Source organism: Apteryx rowi, unplaced genomic scaffold (genome assembly GCF_003343035.1).
Source record: "Apteryx rowi isolate R43461 unplaced genomic scaffold, aptRow1 scaffold_146, whole genome shotgun sequence".
NCBI classification, from domain to species: Eukaryota; Metazoa; Chordata; class Aves; order Apterygiformes; family Apterygidae; genus Apteryx; species Apteryx rowi.
The window spans coordinates 388,453-406,797 of record NW_020447708.1 but is presented as its reverse complement, the minus strand read 5'-3'; the positions used below and the strand labels follow the sequence as shown (position 1 = coordinate 406,797).

Genomic DNA, 18,345 nt, shown 5'->3' with positions numbered 1-18,345 from the left:
TTTTAATCTTTTCATATATTCCACTTGTTTTGACTCTTCTGTTGTTTGGCTTTGTATTACACACAGCAGCCTTTTCCGAGTTAACTGGTATGAAGTGTTTCATGCACTTTCCATTTCAGCCAATTTATTTTCTCTTGCTTTAACACAAAATATAAACAAAACACTGTTCACAAAAAGACTCCTAGTTGGATAGGCCTCAGAGGAGCTGCCTCCTGCTGTTTCATTTTTATGTTAATTTTTGATTAAGTGCTTTCTCTTGGACACACAGTTACTCATGGGGGCTGAGATTGATGGTACCATACTTCTCATATCAAGTGAAAAGGTGCTTAGAGGGAAGCTCCCAACCAGCTCTAATGTTTCGAGCACTCGAGTCATACTGCAATACCCAGCTCTGACAATGAACCAGCGCCTTGGTCAAAGTCACACCACTGCTTCTGTCCTTGTCACTCCTATTCCTCTCCTCCCCCTCCTCCCCCCTCCCCCCCCAAAAAAGGAGATGGTAAGATCATGACCTGGGGAATAATGAGATTTGAACCTCCTTGATTGTTAAGTGTTACTCAATCGTGCTGTTACAAATGGGCAGACTTGTGTCACCCTGCAGAATTGTTTAAAAAAAAAAAAAAAGTGGTAAAAAATTATGTTGAAAATATTCAAAGATAAAGGCTTCCCTGGAAAAAAGAGGATTTTGCAGCTGAACTGTCTCTAAGACAAGCAATCCCTGCCTTGAGTTGCTGTACAGCTTCAGTCAGATTTGGGAAAATGTAGAATTTCAATAAAGCTTTGTGAAAATCAACAACTGTGTAAAGAACACATATCCAAATACCAGAAGTCAGAATGCACCGTTTTCCCCTCTGCCCTTGTGCTCAAGCCCAGCACAAACAGGAAAGGCAGAGTGAACTCGGCTCTCCTGTTTAATAGCAGGCAGCTTGCTGCATACGTACTTTTAAGGCCACTGTGTATGTTGCTTTTTCCCTGGCAGGTGTTTTCTAGTGGATGGGATTGCTGTAACAGTTGGGAAGGTTGGGGAGAAAGGATAGAGATGAAGGACAAAAATACACTGATCGCAGATTTACTGCTCACAGGTCAGTTTGCATAGTTCAGATTGATTTTGTTGCTATAGGACCTCATCTCGCATTGATATATACTTGACTAGAAGAACATTAAAAGTTTCAGCCTAGGACATGTTACACATAAATCTAAATTACAGGGCCTATTACAGTGTAGTTGAAGGCTTGACCTCATATTTCTCTTTCAAGTCCTGCATAGGTATGTTATATCGTCCAACACTTCAATCTCATTAAAGAGAAATGGGCCTCCTCCATGTAACGCAGTAATTGTAGCTTCTGATCTGATTATGGGTGAGGAATAGACCTGTTCTCAGCCCACTCAGTGTCTGTTTTTGTGTTTGGCAAATGACTTGAGCTAGCTCTGCATTTATATTTGGAATGAAAAGCAAATGACAGCTGCTAAAACTTCCAGTCATTTGGTTCTGAAACTAAAATATAGATTTAAAGTACTTTTAGATTGGCACATAAAAGGCTGTGTTCTTTTTGCTCCTTCTGACCTGCACCGAGTTGTCTGTTCGCCTCCCACAAGGCAATGTGAGAAGGTCACTGCTGCCTGTCAGGGTGGAAGCAGGTGCCTGTGTCTGTGGCAAAGGTATGGTGAACAGCAGCACGCTTGAAGGTTGGAGCGGTGTAAGTGGTCTGCCCAGACTTTGGGCCTGGAAAAGCAATCCCTGAAGGACAGAGGCTGCCTGGGATCAGGTCTGGGCCATATAGGAGTGCTGTCCTTTGCTGAATATGAATATACTGAATATGGCTTGCCTGGCAGAACATGTGCAAGTTCTTAGGAGGCTAATTCTTGAAAAGTCCCTGACTGCAAAGCTAACTCTCCAATAATAAGAATAGAGCATTTATTTAGTTAGGGGATTTTTTAGATAAACTTTATTCTCTGTTTTGACCTATGTTTCAGTAAAACAGAGATGTTACCTTTTTTTCTGTTCACCTGGTAAGTGTGTATGGTAATATGTAATTTTTAGATCAAGTTAGCTCTCAGTTTGATCTGAACAAAAAGTATTGTTTCTGTTGAAGACAGTGAACTCTGATGAAAAAATGTGTTTGTTTTCTTTCAAGGAGTCTGTCAGTTCAGCACAAGATTTAAAAGATCCTGGGAATTAAAATGCACAATCCCTTCAAGGTCATCTTGGGAATGCTGGCAGCTACATCCACAGGAGTTAGTTTCCAGTGGTAGGTAATAACTATTTCTGTGGGCAAGCTGCCTTGAAGGTGGTAAATGGCTTATGAACTTCAGACACATCTCTTCTTGTGGCAGCCCTAGTTGTTGTTTTGTTCTGCAGATCAGACTGTCAGCCCATTCTGTTCTATCACGCAAATAGGAAGATTCTTCTTTCCTGAATTATTTTCCTTTTAATCTCAGATCTGATGTGTTCCAACTATGTGCTTGCTTGAGACTGTCCAGTGTCTTGTTATCTTCAAAGCTGGCCATGACTTTTTATAGGCAGATGGCAACGACTTTTTATAGGCAGAAGAGAAGATAGTTGTTTAAGCTAGCCAGCACTTCCCGTCTTTGATGCTCTCTACTTTTTGTATTTTAAATCTGCATTTTAAATTAATGGGGAAGTCAAAACTCTTAAAATCACTGTTGACATTGTCTTCTGCTTGTGATACTTCTGTAGCCTAATTTGCACTGTTAAAAAGATGGCAATGTTCTAATAGTGGTTTTTTTTTCCCCCAGTCTGACTACTTCTCTTGCCTACAGCACCTCCAGATGTCTTATGACAAGGCAGGGGCATGAATAAAACCAGCGGTCTGCACAGCACTGCTCTGGCCTTGCAGCTCTCCAAGGAGGCCCTCTACTTGCTCTGAGCTCTTATTGATCCTTGGCATCCTCTCTGCAATTCCAGAAGTTGCTGCGTCAGCCGTTCGGAGTATATGCAGAGAGCATCTTTAAACAGTCCTTATGAAAAGTTTCCTTGTGAAGGGAAGTGCAGTAGCTGCTTTACAGCTTTGGAAACTTTCCTGAAAGACTTTTTTTTTTAACCTATTTGGGAAACGCCCATTATTACACAGCCTAGACTTACCAGTTATTCTGATTCTTGGATAGCTTCATCTGAGGGGAGCTGACCCAGCATACTTCAAAAGACAGCGCTTTGAGATGACTGAAATACCAGATTCCTTCTGTGGGGTGAATTGTTGAGCAGTGAATCTGACAAAAGCTGAGGGTTGCTTTGTGACAGGGGAAGTTTTACTTTTCCCTCTTTGTTTTAGTTAGAAACCATTGAAAACTATCAAATCACCCTGGATGTAAACATAGGTAGTGAGCAAATTAATGTTGGTTTTGTTGTTGTTGGCAACATTTGTTTATGTATTTACAAAGTTTTTAAGCCTATAAGGTAATATTGTGATTATCTATATTATTTGAAGCATAACATGAGCCATAGGATGCAGACGAATTAAATGCTACTTCAAGACCCCAAGTTTCATCTCTACTTACATTTTTAGTTATAAGTATTATATTTTTAGTTATAAGTTCCAATCTTGGGTTACCAAGAAAATTAAAATAGGACAAAATCCATCAGAAGTAGTTGAGGTGTTGTAATGGCTAAGGACCTCCGCTGCTGAAAACCTGCGCCTTGCTCTACGTCACATTTCTAGCCATTGCTGTTGCGCCTCCCATGTTTTGTACAGCCAAGCCCTTTGGTCACAGTGTTTCACCCAGAGTTTGTGCCCACCAGCTTATCTTCCATTTCCCTCTGCGTTTTTTTAAAGCTGCTGATTCATATGGCAGAATGCTGCTGTAAAGCACTTTTCTGCCTATGCTGTCACTGGCTACATTGAGACATGTTTTTTACCTGCTTCCAGGTAGATTGCTTTCAGGCAGTTTTCTTTGTTGTTTACTAATCACAGCTTGCATAAGCTGTGATCTTGCTAGGAATTTGGGTATTTTTTGGTGGTTGCTGATAGCATGTTAAATAGTTCAGTGCTGAGAACATATCCTTGTACAAGCTGAATGAAAATATACTTGATCCTTGATGATTTCTCGAGTACAATCACATTATGAGACCTACTAGTTAGCCAGCCTTCATCTGTTTAATGTCTCATGTTGTTTCTGAATCAGTTTAGTTCCCTAATCAACATGTCATGTGGTAGCCAAGTCTAATGTGTTACAGAGCTTTTAGTAAATTGCATTAACACTGTCGCTTTTGAAACCAGAATTTTTCTATTGTTTTTCCCAGGACTGAAGTCACAATAGCAGCTTTATGATTTGATTACTTATACTTTGAAAATATTGGTATAGGACTGGCATTTTTCCAATCCTCTGCAACTTTCCTGGGTTTCAAAGCCATATTAAAAATTAATATTGATGGACAAGATTGCTTTCCAGCTTTCACAGTGTGGAACGATCCCATGAGAACAGGTTGCATAGCCAACATCTGTGAAGGGGGAGACAGTAAGGGGGAGACTTTTGCTGTGCAGCTTATGAGAGTTAAATTACTCACTCCTGCCCCCAAGTTAGAAAGTGAGTTAGAGGCTGACGCAAAGGTACAGAGCTCTCATGAAATCCCACTGCTAGTGAGCACTGAGCACCCTGACATGACCAGAAAGGGCCAGGCAACCTAGAGAGCTCCCTTTTAAAGGGAAGACTGCAAAAAGATCTGAAAGTACAAAATAGAGTTTCTTCTCTGTGGCGCTGGCCAGAGTGTAAGGCCTAGCCCTTACCCGTTGCTTGAATGGAAAGGCCATCAAATTCCTGTGCTGCTTTTTACTGTTGCCGCTGCAGTTTATTCCTCCTGCCATCTTCAGGCTTGGTTTGCACCCTTCGTTCCCGCGCTCCATGGCTGGTCCATCTGCTGTGCCTCTGATGGCATGTTCTCCGGGATGGAAAGTGCTCAGGTGATGGCCTTGCCACATAACACACTGAGTTATGTAATCAAATATTTCATAGGGTTTTAAAACTACCAGTGCACAGAACAGAAAGCACTAAATGAAATGCCTGTGGAAGAGAACAATGAATTAGGTCATCTATTAAATTTTTTCATCTCTTGTGTCTGCTCAAGCCCAGGAGCATCCCAAGCAGTATAAATCTGAGAATTCGTGACCTTAAATAAGAAAGTAATGGATGAGAGGCCATTATGAGATAGATATACAAGAAGTTGCACTTTATTTATTTATTTATTTATTTATTTATTTATTTTAGGCAGCAGAAGGCGTTTCACTGGCAAAGAGCTAACTGTGAATCCACCTTGGGTTTACCAACCTTCTTGCATACCAAACTAAACATGATACATTTGCCAAAAGGGAACTATTTTATAGCAGGTTTGATTTACAGCATGGCTGAAAGGCATGTGAAGTCTGGTGCTACTCAGAGAGGAGCAAAATTATTTTGTTTAATAAAGGATAAATATGTACAAAGGAGACCAAAGTAAAAGTCTCTTGGCTTACCTCGCTTTCCTTCACTTCCCTCCCATCACTGCAGTGCTATAATCAAGATTTAAACTACCATACATGGGCATAGCTCCCTTGCTATCAGTGGAGGTATGCTGACTCATACCAGCAGAAAATATGAGCCTTATGCTTTACAGTATGTTTGCTAGTTTTTACTGGTTCTCGCTTATTTTTAAAGGCTTATTTCCTCGGGACACTATTTGATAGCCTAATATATACTAATGACAGGGTGATTGCCTTAATACTCTACCTAACTGCTTTCTCCTCCTTGACTTTGCATCCTGTTATCCCCCCTGTCAGGTCTCCTTGTGAGCACTTGAGCAGCAGACAGGAGCAGTTACTTTCCATGCTCTAACCATGCTAGCGTCACAATGCAGAAGAGGGATAAAAAGGTTTTGCTTCTCCTTTGCAAAAGTAATTACTATGTATTTTATTTGCTTTTGTTACCTTTGTTTAGTGGGGCAGTATCCAATGAAGTCCCTCTCTTTGTATTTCCAGCTGTAAGGCACTGGGATGCTTGGTGCAGTTTGGGTTGAGGTAGACTAGGTGAAGTAAAACGGAGTCTGCAGGGTGACCAAGCAGAAGGCTGAGGAAACATGCATGAACACAGACTGCAGATGGGCGAGATAAACAGGACCCCCCCACCGGCTGTGACTGAGTAGGCAGGCCTCTTTGATGGCTCTTAGCAACGCCCCTGCTTTGACCCTCCTCATATGTGAGAAAAATCAAATCAATACACTGTTCTTCAAACCACGATGCTGCAGCAGCAGCAGCAGCAGCAGCAGGGCATTGTGGCAGCCTTCGTCTCTTCTTAAATTCATCGACACTTTTCAATTTGCTGATCTCTGGATATCCATCATTGCAGAGGAAGACCCTGATTGCATCTCTAAAAGGACTTCTTGAGCTCCCATGTGTAACCTTCCTTCTATTAGCAAGTATTAGGTAGGCAATTTTAAAGTGCTTTTGGATTTGCAGGCAGCCTTAACACTGATCTGAAAACTCTATTGTATTCTCTGTAATCGGAGCAGAAGCCTCTTCTTAAAAGCTACCCTGTTTAAAATCTTGCTCTTCTTCGTATTCTATTTCTGTGGTTGGGGAGGGGGGGAGTGTTTTTGTTTTTCCTTCTTTTTTTAAGAATTTTTTAGCTGATGTGCATCTTTGAAAAAGGATATTCCCTCTTTGATCCCTCCCTTGTTCTGCAGAACAGCTCTAACCATTGCCATGTAGTTACTTTCAGCATTGGTGAACATCTGTTCAACTGTGTRGCATATATAGCAGGCTGTTCACTCTTTTATTATTTCATTTTCTGCTGTGTACTTCATAGCTGCAGATTGGAACCCACTACGTTCTGTTTTGGTTGCAGAGATGGCTAACAGAGGACCAAGCTATGGCTTAAGCCGAGAAGTTCAGGAAAAGATTGAACAGAAATATGACCCAGAATTAGAGTCTAGGCTAGTGAACTGGATTATTATTCAGTGTGGAGAACAGATAGAGCACCCTCCGCCTGGAAGGCAACATTTTCAGACCTGGCTGATGGATGGAACGGTAAGCATTTTGTCTAATTCTCTACCTGCATGTGTTTACATATACACGGAGAATTTGTATATATTATCATCTGTGTCCTTATTTTCTGTTTTCATCCAGCTAAATTGGTCAGAGCTCATGGCCAGTATAGAAATATATATCTTAGCAACTGACTGATTTCCTTTTGACGAGGAAATCTTAACCTTAGAAAATAATTATTCTACTGGTGCCCTGGGATTAGTGCAGTACTTATGATTCTTATGAGTCATGTATTCTATATATGAGTATGACTCATTCCTTCAGCACCATTTCTCACGCAGTTAAGAGATCTGTTTTTAAAATCAGTGTATACTTTTTTGTATAAGAAATCAGTGTTGGTAGAGAAAGGTGAATAGATGCGGAAAATCTGATGTAGTAGATGGTCATAACTGTTTTCTTATTGGGAATAATTCTGTAGCTAAAACATTGTATTCCACTGGTTTATTGAACAACAGACAAATGCTGCTGTTTGCAGTGGCCTCTAAGAATAGGCTAATCATTGAATCTCTGCCAAAGTGACTTTAACAATATTTCAATTGACATTGCTTATTTTTTTGGCCCAGGCATGTGGGTTTCTTTTCTGTCAGTTGTTATATAACCTTTACCAGTGATTGCTTTGTTGTTTCCAGCAGATTAGGATTTATTTGGTCAGGCTGTTGCCATCAGTTAATGAAAGCTTTAATGCATTTCTAATATACTTTGATTATTATCAATTGCAGTTTTCTCCTCTTTGTTTTTAATTGARGAAATTACGTCCTTGACAAAAACTGACCAGGTCAAACCACTTTACAGCATCATTTCATGCACAGAAATTGCCTTCTAGTTTGGTGACTGCTTTATAATTCTGTTTCTGTGTTTATCTCTCAGCTGTTATGCAAGTTAATAAACAGTTTACATCCAAAGGGAAATGAACCCATTGCAAAGATCTCTGAATCAAAAATGGCTTTCAAGCAGATGGAACAAATTTCTCAGTTCTTAAAAGCTGCTGAAATCTATGGAGTAAGAACGACAGATATTTTCCAGACAGTGGATTTATGGGAAGGTAAAAATAATAAACTTGAAGTGAGCTTGCAGTCTTCATTTTACTTTGCTTTGACATGTTGTAATGGTGCATTTTGTCTAAGACAGATTCTCTAATGTAATTATCTTTTGTTTCTGTTTGTCTTACCTCATTACCATGTTCTTCCAGTGGTGCATTATCTCCTCTGAGGCATATACGTTACCCTGAGGGCATAATGGCTAATGTGTTATCCAAAAGCCATCATTCTGACAGAAATCCACAGACCTAATAAAACAAATGTTCCCCATGCTAATTACTTCCAAGTAAATAGCTTCTAATAGCAAATATGGAAAACCTTCATTTTCTGATGACAAGCTTTTTATTGTAGTTTTCAAATTATAAGCAAGGCTCAAATTAAAGCTATAAAATGCATTCCCAAGAGCATGTATGGCTCTTTGGAGCTTGTGAGGGCTCATTCATGACTAGCTAGAAGCAAAGCTCACTACTGGAATACAGGGGACTATGCAGAGATGTTAGCAGAGCATCCCTTACTAACAGTACAGTCTTTTTAGAAAGGTCACTATGGAAACAGCAAAAAAACTCAGAATGCCCCTGTGGTTTTGCAGTCGCGAAGGTGAAGGTTATCTCCATCCCATGTGGGAAGTGGAAACTGTTTTCTAGTTCCTGAAGAGCTGATTCATGTTCATATAGCTGCTTTTAGCCACCTCTGTGTTTATGCATCACTCCTGGTGCTCTAACTAAATATACTCTATATCCTAGATCTCTCTGGACAAGGTGATGTGTAATGCTTTGCATGGGTTCAAAGCAAAGACAGCTTCAGGGTAGTGAAGGGCAGGTGTTAAGAGGTGTGAAAGGGCCAAAAATCCACAAAGAGAGTGAAACAGTGGAAGGAGGGAAATAATCCTTTGAGAAAGCTGGTCAGTGTAGTAGGAATGGGAGCATGCAGTGGGATTTATTTGTGCAGGCTGTTAGGACATGTGGAAGAGATCACTCCTCTGAAGGACAGCTCAGTAAATGAAGGCTTTGCAGATGGGCTAGGGAAGAGTACACTGACAGCCTGAGTTACTAGCATCTGCAGCATTCTCAGGGTACCAGGTTTGCTTGACAGATCTTACCTTTGGGCACAAAGGCAGGATTGTTTCTTACAGTTCAGTCTTCAGTGTTTCCTCTAATCTTTACATGTCTTAAATGAAGGAGTTTTCACTTCCCTGGAATAACACCCTCCCCCCCTGCCCCAGCCAAGCAGGCTGTTGAAAGGAAAGCTCCATTCATGTTACAAGGGATGCAATTAGTTCATTTCAGATGCCATTCTTGGCAGTCTTTTGCATCTCATAACAGCTTCACACCATGCAGATGAAAATACAGTACATTGATTCTTATGATGAAAAGGACTTGCTTTGAAGAGGAAAAGCTCATAATGATGGTGWCTGTCTCCTCATTTCTCTTTCTTTCATTCATCACCTTTGCTCAAGAGATGTAAGGAAAAAAGCCAGCAACTCCAGATGACAGGAAACCAAAACACAATCCCCAACTGAGGAGGGAGCCATTGGGAGCCATACGAGACTCGTCTCCACTGTTATTTTAGGACTTCCCAAAATTATTCTGTATCTCCTTACTTTCCCATTCTGTCTTCTTCCCTCCCCAGCTCATTTTGGTGCTAAGATGAAATGCTTCCTCACTCCAGGAGTGAGGCTGTGCAAGCTTTTTGCGTCTAACCGTAACTCTGACTTCTAGCATCTCTGCTGTTGCAGGGCTGAATCATCTGAACCCAGATATATTAGCTGTACAGAAAGAACAGTATCTTTTTCGCTATTTCGTAATTACAATACTCCTACTCTTCAGAAAGGATTCTCAGGCCATAACCTGTTTGGAAAGAGAGGTGTTGTCAACATACGTTTATAGGGAAAGAAAAGTATGTGTGACTAAAAACCAGCTTCTCTGGCACTGGTTGTTTTCTGAGAGCTTTTGATCTGAGATTCTTAGTATCAATTAACAAAAATGTTTCAGGATGCAATCCGCTATTGGCTGTTTCAAACTCACTTGCCCCATCTGGCACATTTTTCTTCATCTCTGTAACTCTCTTGGTCCAGGAGAAGTATCACCTCTCTTCTAGTCCTTTCTCACTTGAATGTACTAGGCTGAGAAGCTTTCCCTAATCCATGCCCCACATATTATATCCACAGTTTTTTGCCAACTTCTCCCTAGTGTATTTCCAGAGACCTAAGAGGCAGAGGTAACTCTAGATGTGTGTCCAGCTTTTACAAAATAGCATTTCAGAAACACTGTGCAGATCAGTCTCCCTCTTTGGGTCTGAAAGTGCCCCTTTCTGGACTTGGTGATGAAGGCCTTCTAGCTAGATTTCCCCCAAAGAGAAAGGTATTTCTTCCAACAGATTATCATATGAACCGAACAGAGGCCCCTTCCTCCCTGTGCAGGCAGTGCCAAGGTCCTCTTTCGGGCTGTACTAGTCAAAGTGCACTGTAAAGGACATTGAAGCTTCAGAAGAAATGGCAGAAGGACATATAGCAGATACGCTACTGTCAGCGTGGGTCCCTACAACATGATTCAAGGAGGTAGAGACTTGGAGGGCAGACAGGAGGCCCACAGGGCTTTGTTGTGAACGATCAAGTGCTGGAGCTGAGGGAAGGTACCAACTGCAGTTTTCTGAAATACCAGAGTCAAGTTTGGCTTCAGAGAATGTTCATCCCTTCTTTCAAATGGCTGGAGTGTTAGGTGACTTTTTCAGCTGAGATTTAAACTTCACAGCTCTTTTTATGCTGACCACCAAGCGTGATATGAAATTTCTTGTCATGTATGTGGCCTCTTCATACCCTCTTCTGCTCTGCCTCTCCTAGCTGCCTGTGTCCTTTGCTGAAAAAGGGTAAATGTTGCAAGACCAAAGAGATTTAGGGTGTTTCCTCATCCATAGCATCCTTCACTTGCAGCAAGGAGGCCCTGCTTTGCAGTGCCTTGGCTATTGCTTTGTTTTGTCACGTGGCCCTCACTCCTACTCTGTTTTTCCCTGCAGCGTCTCCCACTCATCACTGACAATTAAAGCAGAGCGGAGTGCAGAGGGTGGGGGAGGCTGCCAGATGGCTCAGTGAGGCTGATCATGATATTTTGCTACCGTCTTTTGTTTCTTTTTCTTTTTTTTTCACTTGCCATCATTATTCAGCTCATTCACTTTTAAATCCATCTTTGCATCCCTCCTCATCCTTGTCAGTCACCACGTCCTTGTTATACGGGAGGCATCCCAAGGACGTTATATGTGGCATCTGTTATGGCATATGGTACATCTGCTGCTTTGGGGATCTGAGTGTTTTTGCCTCACGATCCTCCATGTGTGTTTGTGTACATGCGTGTGTGAGATGTCGGGCTCTTCAACTGCCCTCTCTTAAGCAAGGACCACATCTGATGCAGTCTGTGTTAACAAACACAGTAAAACAAGAATTCTGGATGGCTGACTCTTTTATGAGCAAATGGTCCCCTGCAGATAGGATTCCTGTAAACTTTAAGAGGCTATATGACAGCCACAGTTGGAAGCTGCTAGACATTTTCAGCTTTAGGGTGTCTTCCTCACCTCAACCAATGCTTTATGCTTTTAGGTTTGAATGAACCAAAGCCTTGAACTTAATCTGCATATAATTAGGGAGATGCATAGCATAAACACATAATGTGCGAAGGCTGCTTTCCTGTACACACCAGCTGGTCTACAATGATTTTCCTTAATATTGGACCACTGGAGGTATTTCTGAAGTCTATCATCATCATGTCTCTAGTATCACAGGTTTTTATGGATTATTTATTTCCCCATTTGAAGAACTTGAACTTGAATCCTCTAGAAAGCTTTTCTCTCTCCTTCGATTATGGAAAGAACCTAAGCAACTAGTGGAGACGAGATATGTAACTTTTGCTTGGTTGAAGATGAGATGAGCCCTGTGTTCTTGAAAAGAGGAATAGAGTGGGATAAGATAAGGAGGGGGAAAGTGGAAGAATAATGAAAGTAAGAACTATATGACAGGATCTGAAAGTATGAAACTGCAGAGCATGGATTTTTGATAGTCTGAGAAAGGAAGCCACGAAGAAGGTTTTGGGGAATACAATTGGCCAATACAATTATCTAGCAGGAGTTAAAATAGCATGGAGGAAAGACGTTAAAATAGCCATAGGCCTGGAAACCTGGAAGTGCCTGAATTGTAAGTCTTGCTTTAAAACAGCCCCTTTGATAGGTTTCAATAAGCTCTTCTGTGTCAGTATCTCCATTTCAGCATCTGTGAAATAGCATTTATAATGCTATTACTGCACCTTCTTAGGTGAGTCGAGAGAAATAATTAACACGTTGGATGAATAGGTTTATCAACATGCCAAGATATTTGTTGTGCAAGGCCTTCTTGTATTAATTTCACTGTCTGCCTTTCTAGGGAAGGACATGGCAGCAGTGCAGAGGACCTTAATGGCTCTAGGCAGTTTGGCGGTGACTAAGGACGATGGCTGCTACAGGGGGGATCCATCCTGGTTTCACAGGTAAAATCCGAAACACAGCTTCCCAGAGTGTCTTCCACAGGAAGCTGGTAATATTGTCTGCCTTTAGGTTCAGAGTAACTTTAAGGAAATTTATTGGGAAAGGAAGAGAAGAATCTTTCCAAAATATTCTTGTAATGGAGAGGTTTTCTCTCTGGAGTCTGGAGGAAGGAAGCAAATACCCAACTAGGCAGCAGCATTTTATACCCTTCACAAGTTCCCAGCTTGTTATCATCACTGCTAGGCCCATGTCTTACCATATCTTGTTGGCCTAAAATTACACAAATGCTGTGGGGGAGAAGTCCCTGTGGGAGCTGTGCAGCACAGCCATGCTGCCACCTCTTCCCGTGTAGCCCCCTCATTCCACCGTACACATCCCTCCTGTTGACCTGGAGGTGGGAAGGAGCCACCAGGAACAGGATGAAGGTGCACCTCGTCCAGCTCTGGGCTCGCCTGAAGCCCTACCTTGTGAACATGGCTCTTATAAGGGGAAGTGTGTGGGGGGGGGCATCCTAGACAGCCAGCTTTTGGCAGTGCACACAGGGAGGAATGCAGCATCCTGCCCCAGCAACCTTTGTAGCATACCTGTCTCTGTATGAGGGGTCAGCACTGATCCCTGAAGAAGAGACGTAATTTTCCTGTCCACCAACATTACCCTTGACTCTTATTCCTTAAAAGGACAGCGACAACACTTACGAAATTCAGCTACTAGTTTTGGTGACATTCATTTATAGAGCAGCTTCAGCTAATCTTCTATATCCATTTATGAGGAAAAGGAAATGAAAACAGTGCGACCACTTGAGCCATGCAGATATGTGTCCTAAGAGTGTGTCCRGTAGGAAAGGTGTACTTTTGTCTCACATCAGATAACAGACAGAAAGACATGAAGACCAGGCTGCCATATATGTCAGCAGGTAAACCCTCATGCAGAGCCCTGCATTTCCTTCAGTTATTAGCTCATCGTTAGCCTTCTGTAGGATGAAGTTGGCTGGTCTGCTGAGAGCACGTCTGTGTACCTAGCAAAGAGAAGGCATGAAGCCTTTCTCTTTTTTTCATCAAACCAAAAATGATTTCCTTCCCTAGTCATCCGTTTTTTCTTGTGGAGTAACATTTATCTGTGAAGAGTTCTCTCTTACAGCAAAAATATTTACTTACTCTAAAACTCCACTTGGTTTGGCTGTGGAAGCTGGGAAGAAGGGACAGTAAGAAAAGGAACGCCTCCCACAGTTAGCACTCCTGCTCCACTTGCATATTACTGAAATGAGTTTCCACCATCCAAGAGTATTTCTTATGCTGCAGTGTCTGAGGCATGTTAGTAAAAGGAGTACTGGCTGCTTGTTTTCAGTTTCCTTTAATTTGTCTGATGTCTACGTGAGGCTCAGCACAAACAAAGCAAACTTCACTTTGTTTATGTTGAAGCTTGAGCTGGCTTAAATGAGGCGAAAGGAGACTTGAATTTTAGGTGAAGAAGTGCAAACTCCTGTACAGTTTTTATATAAAACTTGTTTAAATTAACTTAATACAGTCCACAAAGAGATTTGTATTTATTGACTATAATTGGTTTTAAAATTCAAATCCAGTTACAAGCTTTAATATAAACCAGACATGAAATCACTGTAAGCCACAGACTTACTTGTTTTATATAACTAAAGCAAATTCCTACATAGAGAAATTAATTTTCACCTGGCTCTTAATTGTGGTTGGAAAAAGTTTTCATCGGCGTAACTGAAGATGTGATCACCTCCATCCTTCCCTGTCTGTCCTGCCTGTGCTACATGGATGGCTAATCCATATCTATTGCAGCCCCTGAAACACCAGTTTATAACCTGCTGTCTTAAGGAAAGCTGATCTTATTTCCTTAAGGATCTTATGTGTGGCAGATCAGGAACTGTTTTCTGAGTAACTTTGCTATCCCTACAGGCCAGTCAGGCCCCCTCACTGCCACCCAGCGTTGGTCATGAGTCAGGGCCTTCAGACTGATTCTTAATCTTCTTAAGTTAAATTGAAAGAAGTCAAGATTAAATGGAATAAGAGTATTCATGCAGAGATCTATCGTGATTAAGAAACACCCACACTTGAGCTAAGCCTTTTAACTTTTCATTGCCAGTGTCTGACATACCCAGTTCCGTCAGGTTTGATTTCCCCCTTCTCATATGTTCTAGCAAAGTTCATGGATCCATGGTTGTTTATTATCTTGCAGTTTGGCAGTCACCGACACCAGTGCAAAGTTGGCGAAAAAACTATCAGATCTGAAGGGTGGTGTTTTCTACTCAGTTTGCAGTAAGGCTTATGTCAGGTGGTGGCAGACAAGGCCAAACAGAACTTGAAACCCTGTTGAACCTCGAGGGAAGCAGACTTGTCCTCTCCTTTTTTCCTGCAGTCTCAGACAAGGCCATTTCCAGCAACCTAAAAGCAAATCATAAGTACGTGCCATTGTCTGTTAAGACCATCATATGCTAAATGCAGTGCTTATGATGGTAAAAATAACTCAATATGATCCAAACTGTCTATATACTCAACTGTTAATAGCATATCCAGACTTTCCTTTGGGCTCTTTTTTTAAAATTTCTTCTTTGCAGTTCTCATTTCCTCCTGTTCTTAATTACACTTCAACTTTCTGTAGTGAACAAATTACTCCATAACATGGCTGAAAATACTAGGAGGAAAAAGGAAAAAAAAAAAAATAGAATGTGTTCCTGGGATTTTAATTAAAATAAAGGCAGATACAGTGAGCCTGAAATTCAATTAGGTAATATGAGTAGTTCTAAAAACATCCTCTCTTGGAGATTCTGACAGCTGTTTGCTGCCCGCGTAAGGATTCTGGAAAAGAAATTAAGCATCAGTGAGATGGGGTTGCTTTCTGAAATGCCTGAAGTTCTGCATGCCTCCCTCCAAAAAGGCATGCTTTCTGGGAAGAGGTCTGAGATCTGACCCTGTGATGGGCTTCTATAAATCCTCTTATGAATCTATACACTAATACCAGAGGTCCATTCTGAAAAATGACAGGTCAGTGCTGTTTTTTTATGGATGTTTCTCACCTTTCTGCTGGGCTGGGCTTTCAGCCAGGTGAGGGTTTTCCTGCACCATCCTGAGCACCCTAAGCCTAGTCCAGCAGAGAAAAGTTTAAGTGCTTTTCTGGACTAGAGCCAGGGTGCTCAGCACAGTACAGGATCAGACCCTCGCAGAGGATCATATTGATGGTTTTCAATCACAGCAGCTGCCTAATCTAGGATTCTCATCTAATGGTGGAGTGGGGAGAAGTGGGGGAATTGTAAAGCGATGCCATATGGCAGGGTAACCTGATTCCAGGACAAATAGATACTGAGGGGAGAAAGATCCTACCTGGGTGGGAGTAGAGTCTGGTTGTTTGAAAGCCTCCCTCAGTCTGGGGCTCTGCTGATTTTTACAGCCTAACTGGCAGCAGCAGACTGACCCTTCTCCTTTTTAAATGACTTGTTTCCCCCATCTTGTATACATGTAAGATTAATCTAAGATGAATAGACTGTTTCTCACAAGGCAGCAGAGTACAAACTTTTGTGCCACTTCTTAACGACCGCTTTTGCCCTCAGTGCTATTTTTCAAGGAAAAGAGGCTTCTTTTAAGTTTCAACAAAGGTTCATTGATCTAAAGGGCTTTTGAGACTTCAGACACCAAACAAAAGCGGTCAGTATGTTTTGACAGAAGATAAAGGACTGTCATATGGTTAAGACACAGGTGCAAAGGCCAAAATCTATTGCTTAGAGGAGAGATCTGGGAACTGCAACAGAGGCAATTGTTCTGTCCTGGGGGCAACCACCATCCACTCCGTGAAAATGAGCACGTCACTTCTCTATCCCATTGTTTCTCTGGGTACATTCAGCTCTTATTTACTCCACTGAGTTAAATTATACCAAATTATACCAATGCTCTAGATGGATACCAAATTGTATTACAGCACAGGTAAGTATCTCATTGATCAGACCCTCTGGACAACAGCTTTTGAGAGCTGTATGGCTCAACAATATACAATGCTATATAAATATTTTACCTATCACAGCTGCTGGGGAAGTCCCTTGGGGAATCTTGAGTACGTAGTACAGAGAAAGTCTGAAGTATTGTGGGTCTGAGTAGGACATTGCTTCTAACTGCAGGAAAGCAATTAACCCAGCCAATATGGTCTGCTCCATGGGATGGTGAAAACAAAATATTGCGTTGCAGAGGGAACATTTATTAACATAAGCCAATTTCAGATTGCTTTTCATGATTATCTGGGCATACACAGAATGATGGTGTGTGTTGCTTTTTTGTGTGCATCTGGACAGGAAAGCACAGCAGAATCGGCGAGGATTTTCAGAAGAGCAGCTTCGTCAGGGACAAAATGTAATAGGTCTTCAGATGGGCAGCAACAAAGGAGCATCACAGTCGGGCATGACAGGCTATGGGATGCCGAGGCAAATTATCTAAAAGCATCTGTCTGTAGAGAAAACACTCCTTCTGCAGCATGGTCTGATTAAGAAAAAGAAAAAAAGCTCATTAGTTCCCTTTCTGCCTGTTTTTTTAATAGTTAGTGCGCTCTAAGATTTGGCATATTTTTGGTTTGGTTTGGGTTGGGTTTTTTTGCAGCTGCAACTGTTCATCTAGCAACATGGGTTTTCGTGGTGGTGTGTGTCAGTTCACAGCACGTGTGCACTGCTGCCTCCTCTTTTTCACTTCTGAACTATGCAAAGACAATTATTCTGTATTAATTTATTTGCAAACTGTTATCTTCCATATTTGTCTCACACCACTCATATCTCAACCAGTAACCTCATTCTTCAGTTCAGTGATGATATTGTTTCACCTAAGAATAAAGATAAATTAAAAACACCTCTTAGACTCATTCTTTAAAGGAGATAAATGCAATTAAAACCAACTAAGACATGGTACAGTCCTGAGGAGTTAAATGTTTTGATTGATCCATCTGTCTCATCTCTAACCCAGGGCTTTCTGTGAGTGGCTTCTTGCTCTTGTGTTTACAGTCTGTGTTATGTATTTAATTTGTCAAAGGCACACCCAAATTCTCCTAAAAATATTTTCCTAAAAAGAGAAAAGATCTATTATCCTGAGTCTGATTCGTGTGGTCTCACCTAATTTTGCTCAGATTTGATGACACTTTGCAATAGATGAATTTTCCTGAATGCAATGCAAACCTTACATCTTCATGAAAGCAGAATCCATGAAACAGAGGTGAGAACAGGTTTTGCCTTGTCATAGTTGATATTATGTCAGGCAAATTGCTGCAAACCAAGGTGTTTTAAATGCAAAGAAAGAAATAAAAGAAATGTGCCAGAATGCTTCTGACTTTAAAAACACCTGCAGTTCAAGTTTGAAGAATTTGTTATGCTTACTTGTGTGTGTGTTTGTCAATTTGGTTGGTAGTTCATTTCGGAACAGGTCTCTGGAGAATCAACAGCAGTATTATCTGTTGGCCTAGTCATCTGGCCACAGAAGCTTGCAAGAGTAGGTCCACCAAGTTAGTGCAGCTTGCATTGCTATGTGGCATATATGCTCAGGGGAATCATACCGTTTTCTCTGTAGGGTTTTCCTCCTATTAACTATTTCTGTCAGCTACACTGGCAAAGCCCAATCGCTTCTTTCCCACAGGCAAGTAGGAATGTGTGATTACCAAACTTTGTGTACTTTTTAGTTCTTATGCTTCCAAGAAAGCCTAAAAATATAGTATCTGGGAAGGTAACAGATGAAAGGTAACCTGCTCTGATAGCTAGCTGTTTGCCCACATACATAAATTGAGGT

The 18,345-nt window shown here is 41.3% G+C and overlaps 1 protein-coding gene across 8 annotated transcripts in view; it reads left to right on the top strand.

The window, feature by feature from the left end:
- The window catches only part of TAGLN3 (transgelin 3), a 29,347-nt gene extending 11,928 nt beyond the window's left edge, over positions 1-17,419 (top strand). For 2 of the 8 annotated variants that reach the window (XM_026058329.1, XM_026058334.1), the window contains exons 2-6: positions 2,136-2,249; positions 6,793-7,013; positions 7,899-8,073; positions 12,474-12,576; positions 16,875-17,419. In XM_026058329.1, the coding sequence (XP_025914114.1) occupies positions 2,136-2,249; positions 6,793-7,013; positions 7,899-8,073; positions 12,474-12,576; positions 16,875-17,016 (755 nt within the window). In that variant the 3' untranslated portion in view covers positions 17,017-17,419. Of the gene's footprint in view, positions 1-979; positions 1,083-1,596; positions 1,660-2,135; positions 2,250-6,333; positions 6,411-6,792; positions 7,014-7,898; positions 8,074-12,473; positions 12,577-14,773; positions 14,997-16,874 lie in introns of all 8 variants that reach the window. The other 6 variants (XR_003252247.1, XM_026058327.1, XM_026058328.1 and 3 more) reach the window with 6 other exon arrangements.
- Positions 17,420-18,345: the final 926 nt, after the last annotated feature.